At 39.7% G+C, this 17,176-nt stretch overlaps 1 protein-coding gene across 5 annotated transcripts in view; it reads right to left on the bottom strand.

Moving 5' to 3' along the window:
* AKAP9 (A-kinase anchoring protein 9) overlaps positions 1-16,317 on the bottom strand; it is a 123,591-nt gene extending 107,274 nt beyond the window's left edge. For all 5 annotated transcript variants that reach the window (XM_070424222.1, XM_070424223.1, XM_070424225.1 and 2 more), the window contains exon 1: positions 16,036-16,317. In XM_070424222.1, the coding sequence (XP_070280323.1) occupies positions 16,036-16,083 (48 nt within the window). In that variant the 5' untranslated portion in view covers positions 16,084-16,317. The remainder of the gene's footprint in view (positions 1-16,035) is intronic.
* Positions 16,318-17,176: the final 859 nt, after the last annotated feature.

Raw genomic sequence — 17,176 nt, 5'->3', positions numbered from 1 at the left:
AGGCTTCAGGCTTACAGCTTTCATCAATTCATTCTAACTAGCTTGAATTTTAATAACATACATAGGCATAGGCAAATTCTGAAAAAATATAACCATACTAACTCTGGTATATATCTGGACTTGAGATTGCAGGTACTTTTCCTTATATTCATTCGAAAATTCCTTTTTTATGTAATAAATTTTCTAAATTTAATGAAGCAACTACTAACCACTGATTCCTAAACTGAATTTGAGCTCTTGATCATTCTAGAGAAGAGAAACAAAAACATAAGAACAAGTGTAAGCCCCTGGTGCCTTAAAAAGAAGAAATATACTACCAGTAAATTAATAACATAACTATTAATTAGACTAATTACAAAGATGACCATTAAATTTCTCATAAGGTATTAAAGCAATCTTAATAATGATGTTGATATCATTAACTATCAAAATATGTGACCAATACAAGAACCTATAGAATAACACACAGCATATTGTATCCTTATTTTCTCTGCTGTAGATGAAGAAAAGTATATAACATTAATAAGAAAGTCTAATTCATAACTCAGAACTATCTAAAAACTGACCTCGTAGAATATAAAAATATATCACATTTAACGCCCCCCCCCACCCCAGCTATTTAGCAACTAGCCAGTTATTCTACTTCATGTCTGCTTAAGGAACAGATGCAACACCAGTTGCCTCTATTTGTACATTATTAAGCTGCAGGAATGCATTTACTACTTTGAGGATAGCAGATTCATTCTTAAAAATAAACCAACTGAAACACCATTATGTATTATCTATAAATAGAACCCAAAATCCAGGCACATCATTTTTTAAAAGATCTCTCAGACAGAATGCAAAATCAAGAAAAATATTAATGAAATTCTTTCTAAAAATATATATTTTAATTGATTTCTGAGAGGAAAGTAAGGGAATAGAAACATCAACGATGAGAGAGAATCACTGATCAGCTGCCCCACACTGGGGATCTAGTCTCGGACCGGGCATGTGCCCTGACTGGGAATCAAACTGTGACCTCCTGGTTCATAGGCCAATGCTCAACCACTGGGCCACATTGGCCGGGTAATAATGACATTCTTAATATTTATGCTCAATTTCAAAAGCCTCTTGAAAGCCCAAGTTATCTGTGTTAGAAAATATATTCAGATAGCAGATGATAGCAGGACAAAGATGAAGATTCTGTTTAAAATTTCAACTCTGTTAAGTTACATATATCCATATCTATAAAAGGCTAAGTTGACTCACGTATGCACGACACACATAAAGCTCTTGCTGGCGCCAATCGCACACGCGTTTGCGTGTGTTTCCATCTATTATTGTCGATCGTGAATTTGGTTGACACTTCTATTATAGAGAAAGGGTGAATTTCTCTATTAAAATATTTCTTCTAATTGATTTCCTTTCAATGTGCATGAATTTGTGCACTGGCCACTAGTGTATATGTAATTTATATTTAATATTTACTTATATGTACAAACATATAACAAAGAAGAAAACTAAAACTGCATTATAAAAAGTTTAATTTAAAAAAATATCTGGCCCTGGCCGGTGTGGCTCAGTTCATTGGGCGTTGTCCCTTGCATGGAAAGGTTGCCAGTTTGATTCCTGGTGAAAGTACATGCCCGGGTTGCAGGCTCAATCCCCAGTAGGGGGCATGCAAGAAGCAGCAGATGGATGTTTCTCTCTCACATCAATGTGTCTCTCCTTCCCTCTCCCTTTCTTTCTTCCTAGAAATCAATAAAAAATATTTTAAAATATACCCTGTCTGAAACAATAGTATCCATTATGAAATGAACCCAAGTGAAAAAGTTAATTATAGATACGGAATAAAAAGTATAATGGTTCTATTATAGTGTTCAGAATGAATTATGTCTAAGGGCATAAAATTACCAAGACATTGTTTTAGACTTGCCACTGATTATATGAAGTCATAATATTTTTTCAGAAAAATTAACCATAAGGCAAAATCCATGAGGATAAGAACTTTTGCTCACTGCTATATTTTCAAAGGCTAGAACAGTATTTCATAAATACATGTTGAGTGAAAAATGAATAATTTATCTTTTACCGTTAAGTAATCATTTTAAGTACTAATAATTAAGATGACATAGTAGGCATATCGAATTTTATTATATAAAAAAGTTCCATGGCCTCAGAATTAAAAATAATTACATGAATTAAAACACAAAATAACCCCTCTCACCATAATCTCTCTCTTCCAATAGGCCCCAACCACTCCTCCCCACCAAAACAAGACAAAATTAAATTCTCAAAAATAATGATCAAAATAGCTTTTTACCAAGAATTCTGTTTTATAAAAGAGAGGTTAAAGGGGGGGAAAGGAGGACCTATGTAATATTTTCAACAATAAAGATTAAAAGAAAAAAAAAACTGAGACACAAAGATGTTTAGGGACATACTAAAACTGACACCACTTGATGATAATGCCTTCTCCATGATTAAATGCTCAAACTAAAATAAACTAAAACTAATAATGAAATTTTTAAATTTTTAATACAAAAAAAAGAGAGATAGAGAGGGAACAACATCATATCATTGATTTCTTACAGCTATCTAAACTATTTTTATTATAAATCTAAAGGATGGCAAGCTAACACAAAGGAAATATCAGAAACTACTCAATCAGCTAATCATTTTATACTGAAATGATACACTTTAAATTACTGGACGAACATTTAGTCTAAAACAGGCCAAAAATTCATACTATAGCCATCTGTGTTTGTCATTTGAAAGCCAATGATAAAAATATTAACATATGTTGGAAGAAAAATAGTAGCAAGATTTACTAGAAAGATATTATGTCCACATACACTTATATTTCAAAACTGATTCAGATCTCAAGCAAATATCCTGACTAGAATGTGAATAAACAACTAAATATAAATGAGTGAAAATGTATTCCTTAAACTCAGTATTTATAACTTTATAAATGATCATTCTCATATACAGTACTTCTTTAAAATACTGTATAAAACATGCCAAGTTTTTATAATAATACTAGTAGCCCTGTGCATGAATCCGTGTGCCAGTAGCTCTCTGCGGGGCCTGGCCGTTCTGCCCCTGCTGCCCAGAGGCTCTCTGTGGCCCAGAGGCCCATCCGCGGCCGGGCATGGAACGCTTGCCTTGTCGCCGGGGCGACGACGCAAATGTTCCCCCGCCGCCGCTCCGTGCCCGCTGCCCAGAGGCCCTCCACTGCCGGGGTGGAACGCTTGCCTCGTCGCCGCGGCCACGAAGCAAGCATTCTGCCAGGCCACTCACGCTGCCTGTTCTCTGCGGCCACCCCCCCACCGGGACTGGGGGACTCCGGTGGGGCTGAGAGGACTGGGTGTCGCCATCTTGTTGCTATGGGCACCGCCATCTTTGTGACGGACTGACGGTTAATTTGCATATTACCCTTTTATTAGATAGGATCACATCAAAAAAATTTCTTTTTAAAAAAAATCCTCACTAGAGGAGATGTTTATTGATTTCAGAGAGAGAGGAAGAAGAAGAGGAAGAGGAAGAGGCAGAGAGAGAGAAATATCAATGTGAGAGAGAAACATATATCAGTTGCCTCCCGTACTTGCTCTGACAGGGGATGGAATCCAAAACCTAGGTATGTGCCCCGACGAGGAATTGAAGCCATAACCTTTTGGTATACAGGATGACACTCCAACCTACTGAGCAACCCAGTCAGGGTTGTTGTGTTTCTTGAGTGTTTACTATGTGCCACGCACTCTGCTAGACATGAATTAAAACATATGGCCCTAACAGTAGGATGTTTTAGTCTAGGTCAGCCTATTCACTGAATTGTGAGAAACAAGTAAGATAAAAATTAGTGTACAATTTTATAAACCAAACAGTCCTCTATATATTTCTAAGAAGGTGGTATGGAAGCCTCTTGTACTAATTTTCTCAAAGATGGCTTTCTGTAAGAGGTATGGTTGTAGAGTTTTATATCTGTGAAGGAAATTACTTGGCAAATGGCAGGTATTAATAGCAGTTCATTTATTTAGCAAATATTTACTACCTATCATGTATTCAGCCCAGTGCTAAAGGCAGAGCAGGTAGTGATGAATCAGATACAAAACCTATTCCTTTGAACTGTAATAAAGTTAGAAAGAACAAATTAAACAAATATAGATAAATACAGAAATATATCATTTCAAGAGATAAATGTGCTTCAAAGAAAGAGTATAAGGTATAAAGAAAACATACAACAGACTTAATTGGAAGAGGATATGGGGAGAGGTCAGTAAGTATTGAGAAAGAATGTGGAAGCTGAGAATTGAAGACAAAGATTTGTCCAAGATTATAATAAGTAACAGGCAAAATAGAATAGAATAATATCTGACTCCAAATTCAGGATTCTTCCATGATATCAATATGTATGCCATGCATTCTGAGCTCTCTTTCCTTCATTTGTCATTATACTTCATATCCTAGAACACTAAAGTTAAAGACACAAACAAATGAAATCACCAAACCAATACTTTTTTGACAAGATAGGGGGAAAACACACATACCCCCCCTGCCAAAGAGAATATTAAAATATATTTTAAAAATATTATCTAGTCTCTCCAGTTTTCAAAAATTGCTAGAAGTAGAGCTATTTTCTATGTTTCTGCTAAAGAAAATTGAAACTATCCTAATTAATTATAATTATGGTGATTATTTGTACTTGTCAGGGCTGCCTTTAAACTTTTGTAATATTCCCAAGAATGCTGTACAAACGATTACAGCAAAACTCCAGGGGCCTAACTATGAAAACAAAAGATTACAACAGTTGACCCAAAGACAATTTGTATGTAGAGTGAAGTAGGGCAACTGCAAGCAAAGAAGACAAAAGCAATATTTTGTGCTCTGAAGCATATTTTCTAACAACATCAGAGATACAAACTGTTGGAAAGTAACAGTGCCAAATAGACCAAGGAAATCAGATATGGTAAAAACCACAGCACTTTACATTACTGCGCCACTTGTCCTATTTATATCCTATAATCTCATTCAATGCAGACTTTTTTCTTAAATAAAAGTTTTGGAACCCATGTGTAAGAAGAAAACAGATTCTGCAGTCTCAGGAATTAACTTAATTTTACATATTTTAACATAGTTCATTGTCTGGCACATAGTAGACATAAATATTTGTTGAATTAATGTTTCAAAAAGAATATGGATTTCATTTAATAAAGTAATTAACTGTTGTGTCCACAGAGACCCTAATAAGGTTGCTAAGTGACAATGGACAAGCCACTTAACCACAGCAGAACTGTTTCTTCAACTGTACAGTGAAGAGGTAGATTCGAGGATCTTTTAAGATTTCTTCCCAGATGTAAGAGTTTTTTTTGAGAATTTTTTCCAATTGTTCCCTTTCTTTTCTCCTCTCCCTACTTTCACTTATTATAAAAGCGAAAAACTAGAATTCTACATTTAAAATAATTTGCTTGAAAAAACAACTCAATAAGCAGTGTCTATTACAAAATGATCCCAAATAAAAAAAGATATAAAACAAAAAGTGGAAAGATTACATTGTAGTATTCATAACATAACACTTCTAAGTATATAAAATTATAAAAATATTGTTTTAGGCTCATATTACTAATTATATGGAGTCAAATTATTATTTCAGAATAAATACCTACAAGGTAAGCTCCAGGAGAGAAGGGGTTTTTAATTAACACTCTAAGTCTAGAACAGTGCCTGCATATAGTGAAAAAAAAAAAAAGGCAATAATTTATTTTTTATAGAAAAGAGACACCACTAAGCAATAATTTTAGGCATTATTCCTTAGAACTTCAGAATATCTGCATAGCTTCTTTAAAAAAAAATAAGATGATGCCCTAACTGGTTTGGCTCAGTGGATAGAGCGTCAGCCTGCGGACTGAAGGGTCCCAGGTTCCATTCCGGTCAAGGGCACATGCCTGGGTTGTGGACTTGATCCCCAGTAGGGGATATGCAGGAGGCAGCCAATCTATGATTCTCACTCATAGCTCTCCGCACTAGTAGCTCTCACCCCGCCTCACCTGCTGCGAGAGCTGCTGCTCACAGGCGGTGGTGGGGGGGTGCGCCGTGGGGGGGAGGGACTGAGAGGTGCTCAATGCACCTCATGGTGACTGGTCGTTTGGTCGTGATGGTGTCACGGCATTATGGCCAGGGGCCTTTTATAATATAGATTGCATGTCTCCTTTTTCCCCTCCTTAACCTCTCCCCAGCCACTCCCACCACCCAGCACATGCCCTCACCCCCCTACTGTCTGTGTCAATTGGTTATGCTTATATGCATGCATACAAGTCCTTTGGTTGATCTCTTTCACCCCCCTCACCCTTCCCTGCCTTCTCTCTGAGGTTTGACAGTCTGTTCGATGCTTCTGTGTCTCTGGATCTATTTTTGTTCATTAGCTTATGTTGTTAATTATATTCCACAAATGGGTGAGATCATGTGATATTTATTTTTCTCTGACTGGCTTATTTCACTTAGCCTAATGCTCTCCAGGTCCATCCATGCTGTTGCAAATGGTAAGAGTTCTTTCTTTTTTACAGCAATGTTGTATTCCATTGTGTAGATGTACCACAGTTTTTTAATCCACTTATCTGCTGATGGGCACTTAGGCTGTTTCCAAATCTTAGGTATAGTGAATTGTGCTGCTATGAACATAGGGGTGCATATATCCTTTCTGATTGGTGTTTCCAATTTCTTTCAGTCCGCAGGCCAACACTCTATCCACTGAGCCAAACCGGTTTCGGCTGTGTTTCCAATTTCTTGGAATATATTCCTAGAAGTGTGATTACTGGGTCAAATGGGAGTTCCACTTTTAATTTTTTGAGGAAATTCCATCCTGTTTTCCACAGTGGCTGCACCAGTCTGCATTCCCACCAGCAGTGTACGAGTGTTCCTTTTTCTCCGCATCCTCTCCAGCACTTGTCATTTATTGATTTGATTATAGCCATTCTGACAGGTGTGAGATGGTACCTCATTGTTGTTTTGATTTGCATCTCTCAGATGATTAGTAACTTTGAGCATGTTTTCATATGTCTCTTGTCCTTTTGTATGTCCACTTTCGAAAAGTGTCTATTTAGCTCCTTTGCCCATTTTTTGATTGGATTGTTTATCTTCCTTTTGTTAAGATGTATGAGCTCCCTATAAATGTTGGAGATTAAACCCTTATCAGAGATAACATTGGCAAATGTTTTCCCATGCAGTGGGCTCTCTGGTTGTTTTGTTGATAGTTTCTTTTGCTGTGCAGAAGCTTTTTATTTTGATGTAGTTCCATTTGTTTATTTTCTCCTTAGTGTCCATTGCCCTAGGAGCTGTATTAGTAAAGATATTGCTACCACATATGTCTGACATTTTGCTGCCTATGGATTCTTCTAGGATTTTATGGTTTCTCATATTATATTTAAGTCCTTTATCCACTTTGAGTTTATTTTTGTGTATGGTATAAGTTGGTGATCTACTTTCATTTTTTTGCATGTATCTGTCCAACTTTCCCAACACCATGTATTGAAGAGACTGTCTTGACTCCATTGTATGCTCTTGCCTCCTTTGTCAAATATTAATTGAGCATAATGGCCTAGGTCAATTTCTGGGTTCTCTGTTCTGTTTCATTAGTCAATGTGTCTGTTCTTGTGCCAGTACCAGGCCGTTTTGAGAACAGTAGCTTTGTAACATAGCTTGATATCTGGTATTGTGATCCCTCCAACTCTGTTCTTCTTTCTCAGTATTTCTGTGGCTATTGGGGGGTCTTTTTTTATTCCAGATGAATTTTTGGAGAGTTTGTTCTACGGTCTGTGAAATATGCTGTTGGTATTTTAATGGGGATTGCACTGAATCTATAGATTGCTCTGAGTAGTATGGACATTTTAATGATGTTGATTCTATCAATTCATGAACACAGTATATTCTTCCATTTGTTTATGTCTTCCTTCATCTCTTTTTTCAACATTCTGTAGTTTCCCAAGTACTGGTCTTTTACCTCCTTAGTTAAGTTTATTCCTAGGTATCTTAATTTTTTTGTTGCAATGGTAAATGGGATTTGTTTTTTAAGTTTCTCTTTCTGTGAGTTCATTATTGGTGTATAAAAAAGCCATAGATTTCTGGGTGTTAATTTTGTATCCTGCTACATTGCGGAATTCATTTAAGTCTAGTAGTTTTATGATGGAGTATTTAGGATTTTCTATGTACAATATCATGTCATCTGCAAATAATGACAGTTTTACTTCTTTCCCAATTTGGATGCCTTTTATTTCTTCTTGTCTGATTGCTATGGCTAGCACTTCCAGTACTATGTCGAACAGGAGTGGTGAAAGCGCTTGTTCATTTTCTTGTTCCTGTTCTCAGGAGAAATGGTTTTAGTTTTTGCCCATTGAGTATGATGTTGGCTGTAGGTTCTATTCCCACTTTGCTGAGAGTTTTTATCAAGAAAGGGTGTTGGATTTTGTCTAATGCTTTTTCTGCATCAATTGATATGATTATGTGATTTTTGTCTCTCAATTTGTTTATGTGATGTATAATGTTTATTAATTTGCAGATATTGTATCAGCATTGCATCCTCAGAATAAATCCCACTTAATCATGGCTAATGACCTTTCTAATGTAATGCTGGATCAGATTTGCTAGAATTTTGTTGAGGATTTTAGCATCTATGTTCATCAGGGATATTGGCCTATATTTCTCTTTCTTTGTAGTGTCTTTATCTGGTTTTGGGATTAGGGTAATGCTGGCTTCATAGGAAGAGCTTGGAAATGTGCCTTCCTCTTAAATTTTTTGGAAGTCTGAGGAGGACAGGTTTTAGTTCTTCTTTGAATGTTTGGTAAAACTCCCCTGTGAAGCCATCTGAACCATGGTTTTTGTTTGCTGGAAGTTTTTTGGTTACTGCTTCAATCTGATTGGTAGTTATTGGCCTATTCAGGTTTTTTGATTCTTCCTGATTGAATTTGGAAGATTGTATTTTTCTAGGAATAGAAACTACAAATAGGAATAGCAACAGTAGCCATAGCTCTTAGAATAGTTGTATGGATTAAATGAGATAATAAATGTAAAACACTTAATACAATGTCTAGCATTAGAAAGTACTCAAAAACTGACAGCTACTATCATCAAACTCATATTCTTCTTTCTTCCACTCTCATCCTTTTCATTTTCCAAGTGAGAGACAATGAGGTAGGAACAGAAGTGGGGATAAATCAAGAAATATTTGGAAGGTAAAACCAGCAGGTGATTGACTGTTTAAAGAAATGCTGACCAATGAAAGATGCCTAATTTCAATTTCAGTAGAATCTTATTGAGAAATTTAGCTTTCTTTATAATTTATCACTTAATTTATTATGAGAACTTTTTCTAGCTTCCATACTAGAAGAAATTCACTTATATTTCAATAATCAGTAGTCTATAATAGATAAATATTCTGCACTCATAGTTTAGCTCTTATTACAAAAACTTTATATCCTATATAGTAAAAGGCCAGCGACCATAATGGCATAACCACCAGAATGACCAATCGACCAGTCACTATGAGGTGCATTAGTCCCTTCGCCCAGCCACAGGCTCGGATCACTGGATAGCCAACGGGGAACCATGGAGGAACCGGGGTGTGTGGTGGTGGAGCGGGACTGGGGACTGGCAACCAGGTGGCAGACTTCTTGGTCCCTCCCCCTGGACTACAGGCTGTGATCATGGCGAACAGGGAACCACAGGAAATGGGTGGGCGGCGGCAGGATGGGACTGGGGACTGGCAAGCGGATGGAAGATGGCCCTGATTGCAGGCTAGGCCTAGGGACCCTATCCACCCACAATTTTGTGCGCTGGGCCTCTAGTATAAAAATAAGAGGTGTTTTTGTTTGAAAATACTTTTTGCCCTAATTTTGTTATAGTCCAGTCCCTTAGATATAGCCAATCTTTTCATTTCCTCTTTTCCATGTACTCATTCAATTTTGAGTTTCACGAATAGAACATAATAGACCTCCTTGCTAAGTCTCTCTTCATTGAATTTTATGGCTCTTTTACCCAATCACTTCCCTATCCCTGTTCTTGCCAACCTTTGGATTTGCCTGAGAAACCTTTCTTCGATATTATACACTTCAAGAAGCTTGTTATGCTTACTCTTTCTTTCATATTATCTCTCTTAAAACTTATAATCTAAAAGTCATGGTTTTTTTTTCCCAACAAAGCCTAACAGTCACAAATTAGTTTTTAAGTCGCAGATAATATACCATTGTTGTAATGAGTGTTGATGAAAGTATCAAACTGCTGTATCCACTATGAAAGTTATGTAAGCTATGTCACATCCTAATAAAAGGGTAATATGCAAATTGACCAAATGGCCGAACAGTGGAATGACCATCGGGATGATCATCCGGGACCATGCTATGACACTCAATGGCACCAGGCCAGCCAAGGTGGGTGGGATGCGATTGGTCGGGGGCCCAGCCATCACCCCATGATCACCCCGAAGAGGGAGGTCCAGGCCACTGGCCAGCATGGTGATCAATCAGGGGGCTCCATGATCGTCCCAAAGAGGGAGGTCCAGGCCACCAACTGGCGGGCTGTGGTGGGTGGGCAGGGCCTCCCTCTGCAAGGGAAGCCTGGGTCACGTGTGCCGGCAGCCGGAGGGAAGAAAGGCCTACTCTTGCACGAATTTCTTGCATCAGGCCTCTAGTACAAAAATAAAAAAGCTAGCCCTGGCTGGTGTGCTCAGTGGTTAGAGCAAAAGCCCTCCAACAGAAGGGTCACAGATTTGATTCTCAGTTAAGGGCACACACCTGGGTTGCAGGTTCGATCCCCAGCCCTGGTTGGGACACATGCAGGAGGCAAACAATTGATGTGTCTTTCTCACAACAATGTTTCTCTCTCTCTCTCTCTCTCTCTCTCTCTCTCTCTCTCTCTCTCTTCTTTCCTCCCTTCCTCCCACCCCTCCTTCCTTTCTTTCCTCCCTTCCACACACACTCTCTCTAAAAATCAATGGAAACCTCAGATGAGGGTTAAAAAAAAGAAAGTTTAAAAGAAACAGGTAGTGAACAACTTTCGTAGTAGTAGTGGAGCAGTGTATCTGATAGGCAAAGAACAATTTTACACCATAAGTAACTTTGTCTATCAGTTATTGAAAAGTCATGTCACTGATATTCTAATATACAGCTTGCAATGACCACTGTTCTTTTTGCATAAAATTGGCACCATTGTCAAACTGAAAATGCTCATTAAACAAATAAATATCATATAGTTACTACTTATTAAATGTAATAGGCAAAATTTTTAATTATTATCCATCAAGCCCTAGCTGGTTTGAATCACTGGATAGAGTTTTTGCCTGCGGACTGTAGGGTCCTGGGTTCAATTCTGGTCAAGGGCACATGCCCGGGGTTGTGGGCTCGATCCCCAGTAGGGGGTGTGTGGGAAGCAGTTGATCAATGATTCTCCTTCATCATTGATATTTCTATCTCCCTCTCCCTTCCTCTCCGAAATCAATAAAAACACAGTTTAAAAAATTATTCATCAAATAATGCCAATTATATAAATGCTGAATGGTGCACAACTCTGGTTTTACAGAATTTTGCTACATTAGAATATTAAAAAGTATAAACAAAATATTAAAAATTATACCTAATGTGAATTTACAGGAGTAATAATTTCATACTAAATACACACTATCCTCTAATTTTGTTTGCTAATATTACAATACTTTCTTTATGTAATATTGCAAATAATTTTACTTGGAAAAAAAATGAAATCATTTAAAGTGGAGTTAGAATAGTTTGGTTCAACACAAGGATGGCCTGTGTCATGCTGCCCCTGTCAGCACCTTGTAAATGGGGTGAGCCCAGCTCTGAAAATATTTACTTAACAATGCAGTAATGTCTCACATCTCCCTGGGTGAGGCTTGCAACATTAACACTGAGGAAATAACTGAGGGCCTAAAAGCAAATAAAAAAGCCAACAAGTAACAGAAAAACTAAACTGTCATAAACGGCCTATTCACCAGGCTCCATTGGCCCTTGATTTCTACAAACCATTTTATCTAACTCAGTTACTGGGTTCTCTAGTTACAGCAAATCTAAAACAGCAAGTTGGGGCAGAAGCAGATGAGGAGTAAGGCAGGATGAGCATGTCCATAGCAATGAGAACTGGCAGCAAGGAAAATCGGTAAAAACTACAAAACCAGAAATATCTATATATATCTAATAGTACAGAATCTCAACTATATAATACAAGCAACAATGAAATAAGATTAACAGCTGCCACCAGGTGGCTCAGTTGGGTGAAGCATTGTCCTGTAACACCAAAAAGTTTGTGGGTTTGACTCCTGGTCAGGGCACATAACTAGGTTTTGGATTAGATACCTGGTCAGGAAGCATATGGGAGGCAACCAATCAATGTCTGTCTCTCCTCCCCACCCCGCCATCTTCCTCTCAATAAACATATCTTTGGGTAACTATAATAATAAAAGGGTAATATGCTAATTAGACCAGACGTCTTCTGGACTTCATTCCGGACATCCTTCCTGACCAAGCTGGGCCAGAGGGAAGCCAGCCCGGGGGTGCCTGCAGGTGGCCTGAGAAAAGCCAACCCAGTGCCGGGTGCCTGCGGGCGGTCGGGAAGCCGGTAGTGGCAGCTGGGGGAAGGAAGGTCTACTCTTGCATGAATTTTTGTGCATCGGGCCTCTAGTGAGGATATAAAAAAAACAGAAGAAGAAATAAGAATTACAGTTCCAGGACTGCACTAAAGTGAGGGCCTTAGGAAACCTTGTTATTCTGTGCCTCATTTTCTTGTTCTGTATAACATGTTCTTCAACACAATATATCTGATAAGCTTTGTGTTTTTAGAAATGATATTTAAACATTTTTTTACTGATCATAAAAGAAATATATTGTACAGAATTTGGAAATGCTAGAAGTGTACAGAAAATTTAAATTGCCAAAAACCCACCACCCAGAGATAACAATCATTTACATCTTGGTGGATTTTTCCCCCAGATTTCTTCACATATAAAAATGGAAATATATATTTTTGGTAACATTTTTATTAACCTTGCATTATCTGTGGGCATTTTCCCAATTCAAAAAGTCTTTGCAGAAATATTTTAATAACTACATATATAAAAATTTATTCTCTTATCATTATAGACTTTGGTTGGTATAAAACATTTTATAAAATATATTATACTGTACACATGACAAGTCACTTAAAATTATTATTTATCAGATCTAGATACAGAAAGAAAAATGATCAGTAAAAAGCGTATCAAACACCAAGAAAATATTTAAAAGTTGTGGTTTGTAAAACCAGGTTATCAAATACAGTATTTAAGTCCAATAAATAAACAAGACATTTAGAAAACTAAGTATCTAAATAAATTTTGGAAATAATCATTTTAAGTGATTTCTGATGCCAGCAATAAGAGACTTCCAATTAGGAGAATTCTGGATTACTATTATTAAATTACAACATGCTAGTGAAACAGCACCCATTAACAACTCATAGCCATTTTGCTCATTCATTCATTAAGCAAAAGAAATAAGAATTACAGTTCCAGGGCTACACTAAAGTGAGGGCCCTTAGGGAACCTAGTTATTCGGTTCTTGTTCTGTATAACATGTTCTTCAACATAATATATCTGATAAGCTTTGTTTAAGCAGCACTCATTAACAACTCATACTCATTTTGCTCATTCATTCATTCATCTACTATTCTATAGGCATTATGCTAGGCTGCATTAATATCAATATTAAGAGACTTCTTTGTAAAAGCTTTAAAAATAATGTAGCAGCATTTAAACATTTTAACAAATGAAAAAATTCACCTCAAATCCTACTAATCCTAATCCACTAACTGTATTTATTACCCAGTGTCTGTCTCGCCCACTAAACCGTGAGCAACTTGAGAACAAAGACTGTCTCCACCTCTATATTTCCTCTATAAAAGAGAAGTTCAATGTAGGTTTGCCAAATGAGTTTACATTTACAATCCAAACTTTGTAAATCCTAATCTAAAAGTGCACATTCATACAAAGGAAATAATGTATACACTATTTTTAATGATGCTGTTTTATCTTTTCCATGTTCCCATCAGTCTTCATAATCTTAATGCTGCATAATATCCCATCACACTTATATAATATAGTTTAGAAAACAATTATCCTAATATTGTCTTTGAAGCTTGTTTCTAGTGTTTTTTTATGGTATAGCTAATGCTCCAGCAAATATACCTTGCTTTCTAAGTCTCACAGATTTACTTCTGACTGGAAAAATTGGGCTCAACAATAGGGGAATATAATCTTCTACAATAAAAGGGAATGTTAAAGAGATTTTTTTACCCCATAGGGAGAATTTAAAAGACAAAGAACACACATACAAAGAAACTCTTAGAATTCCTTTTTGCCAAATCAAAGCAATTTAAATAAATCCTCTATTAGGAAATGTGCTGTCCAAAGGAAAGTACATTTTGTAGGACTGCTTCACACATATTTAGAAAAGATACTTCTGGGGGCAAGGAGTAAAAATTCTGAGGTAACAAACATAATGTCTACTTAAAACATCAATGCTTTTGGAAGGAGGTGCACACTTTACCTCCACTTTCTTGGGTTCAGAGAACTTGCTCAGATCCTCAGGCTGAAGAAATGTAAGCAACTTAGGGCTTCTGAAGATACCTTGATTCCCCTTTCCTTCCATTTATAGATCCTAAAGTAACATAATCCACCTGGTAATATACAAGCACTTAAGCTTTGACCTCTGAAGGGGCTTGTGAGAAAGCCAACTATATTTTAGAAATATGAAGCTAGTTCATATACACATTCATTTAAGAGAGTTGTGTTGAGCATCTACTATTATATCTCTGCAGTATGGGCCTTCAGTGATTACTGAAATAATAGACCACGTCTCCTTTGTCACTTTATTTGGAGGAAGGGAAGAAGAGAGAGAAAGCAGTTAACCAGATTATAATTTAATTGTGGTCCAAGTATGATTGCTAACAATCATCTCAAATGAGATAATACAATCTATAAAAGATAACTTCATTATAGGGAAGGGGGCCTTTGAAGCCAGCCAAAAGATATGCTCAACTCTGTAATTTTTAAAATCTTCACCCGAGGATATATTTTTATTGATTTTTAGAGAGAGAGAAGAAGGAAGAGAAAGAGAGAAATATCGATGGGTTGCCTCCTACAATGCACCCTGACCGGGAATTGAACCTACAACCGTTTAGTGTACGGGAGGACGCTCCAACTGAACCACCTGGCCAGGGCTCAAGTATGGGATTTTTTTAAAAAATGCTATTGAATGTATATTGTCTATGTCAAATTTTTCATGAAGCCCAGTGAAAACCCGTGTGTAATTTTGTGTTGCCTGCTTTACAGTATTTTTTAAAACACACACGTAATGACTCGCCAAGACATAGAATTCACTTATTTGGAGCAGGAATTGCATAGGTGTCGCTGAGGCTATGGAGCCTCCCCTCCCTAGAAGTTCCATGCACAATACATACCGCGCTAACATTCCGCACCACACAAAAGCGCATGCCATGACAAAGACTCCCAACGCACACACGCGCGCACACACACGCACACACAGCCATGCTTCTGAGGGCGCCCTCACGCCGTGCACAGCTGGCACTTGTGGCACCCTCGGCCGGCCCCCGAGGAGGCAGCTGTCACAGGCCGTCCCACGCCCAGGAGGCCAGCGGGCAGCTAAGAAAGCCGAGGTCATGATCCGCGAGCAAATCCCGCACCCAAGAAGGAAAAGCCCCAAAGCCCAACTTGAAAAGCACAAGGACTGCGCTCCCCAGAAAACTGCCCCCCAGCGCGACAGGCTGGAGATCCAGAAGCAATAGACACCAGCGCATAGCAATACCGTCAAGGGGGGGTGTCGTTGGGGGATCCCGAGAAAGAAGCCACCCCACCCCGTCCCCACGGAAGTATCTGCTGGGTGCACCGCCAGCGTTTTCCTGGAAAAGGAGAGCAAGGCGAGGGGGAGGCAGACCTGCACCCCGTCCCTCCCCTCCAGCCACCGCCCCCACCGCGGCCCTGCAGCCTGCGGCTCTCACCTTCGCTTTGCCCAACTCCAGCTTCTTCTGTCTCTCCTCGTCCTCCATGGCCTCTGCGGAGAAGGCTGGGGGCAGGCAGAGAGAGGGCGGGGGAAGGAGGGAAAGGTCGGTTCAGGCGGAGGGGGCACCTCCGGCGCCGGCCCCGGCAGCCAGGCCGGCAGCGCTCCCCCCGGCGGAGTGGAACGGCTCCGCGCTCAGAGGCTGGCGGCCCTCGGGCGCCCGGGCAGCGCCGTCACCGCCGCCGCCATCTTCGTCTCCACGTAAACACACGGGAGGCGGGGGGAGGAACGTCGGTCCGCGCAGCCTCCGCGCGCCCGGGTGCGGGCAGGTGCGCCCGCCGCCCCGCCCTCCCCGCGCCCGCGGCCCCGCTGGCGCCCGGGGGCGCCCACCACCCGGCCTGGAACCGGCCCCCACCGGCGCGGGGCGAGCCCCCTTCCCGGACGAACGCCCCGGGGCCGGCCTGGCTGCGGAGGTGGGAGAGGGGGTGTGTCCCGGGCGCCCGCGGACCCCACCCCGCGTCCCAGGGACTCTGGTCGCTTTTCAGACACGGAGATGTTTCAAGTTACAAAAATAACAGGCCTGGTGATGGACAGTGAACACACAATACAGTGTACAAGTCTCACCCGGTAAATCCAGTAAAAAGGGAGAACACCGCTGCAGAATGGGAGGGAATAATAGTAATAAAAATAACAGATGCCTAACGGTGCAATCGGTGACACGGAGAAACCCCAAAGGAAAAGATTAGGGGTGGGAGGAAGGGGCCCAAGGGATCTCAGTTTTCAGCCTGGATTGACTCCCCGACTGGAAGAATTGGGAGAGTAGCCAGCAGCTCTCATCCCTTATTCTTTTTTTTTTTTTTTAATTTTTTTATTGCTTTCAGAGAGGAAGAGAGAGAAAGTCAACGATGAGAATCACTGACCGGCTGCCTCGGGCGCGTCCCCAGGAGGGGGCGGGGCCTGCCGCCGGGGCACGTGTCCCGGCGGGACCTCCCGGCTCCTAGGTTGGTGCTCGAACCCCCCTGGGGGGCTCATCACTTCTTCAGCTGGAAGTCCTTCCCCCCAGTCTCCCGTTAGTCCTTCAAGGTTCACCTCACATTCCGCCCCGCATAACTTTCCTGATCTCTGTTCCCTCCACGCAACTG

This window comes from Myotis yumanensis, unplaced genomic scaffold, assembly GCF_028538775.1.
Source record: "Myotis yumanensis isolate MYYU_CA2020_CCGP unplaced genomic scaffold, mMyoYum1.0.hap1 SCAF_9, whole genome shotgun sequence".
NCBI lineage: Eukaryota > Metazoa > Chordata > Mammalia > Chiroptera > Vespertilionidae > Myotis > Myotis yumanensis.
This window is presented reverse-complemented; position numbering and strand designations above follow the sequence as displayed.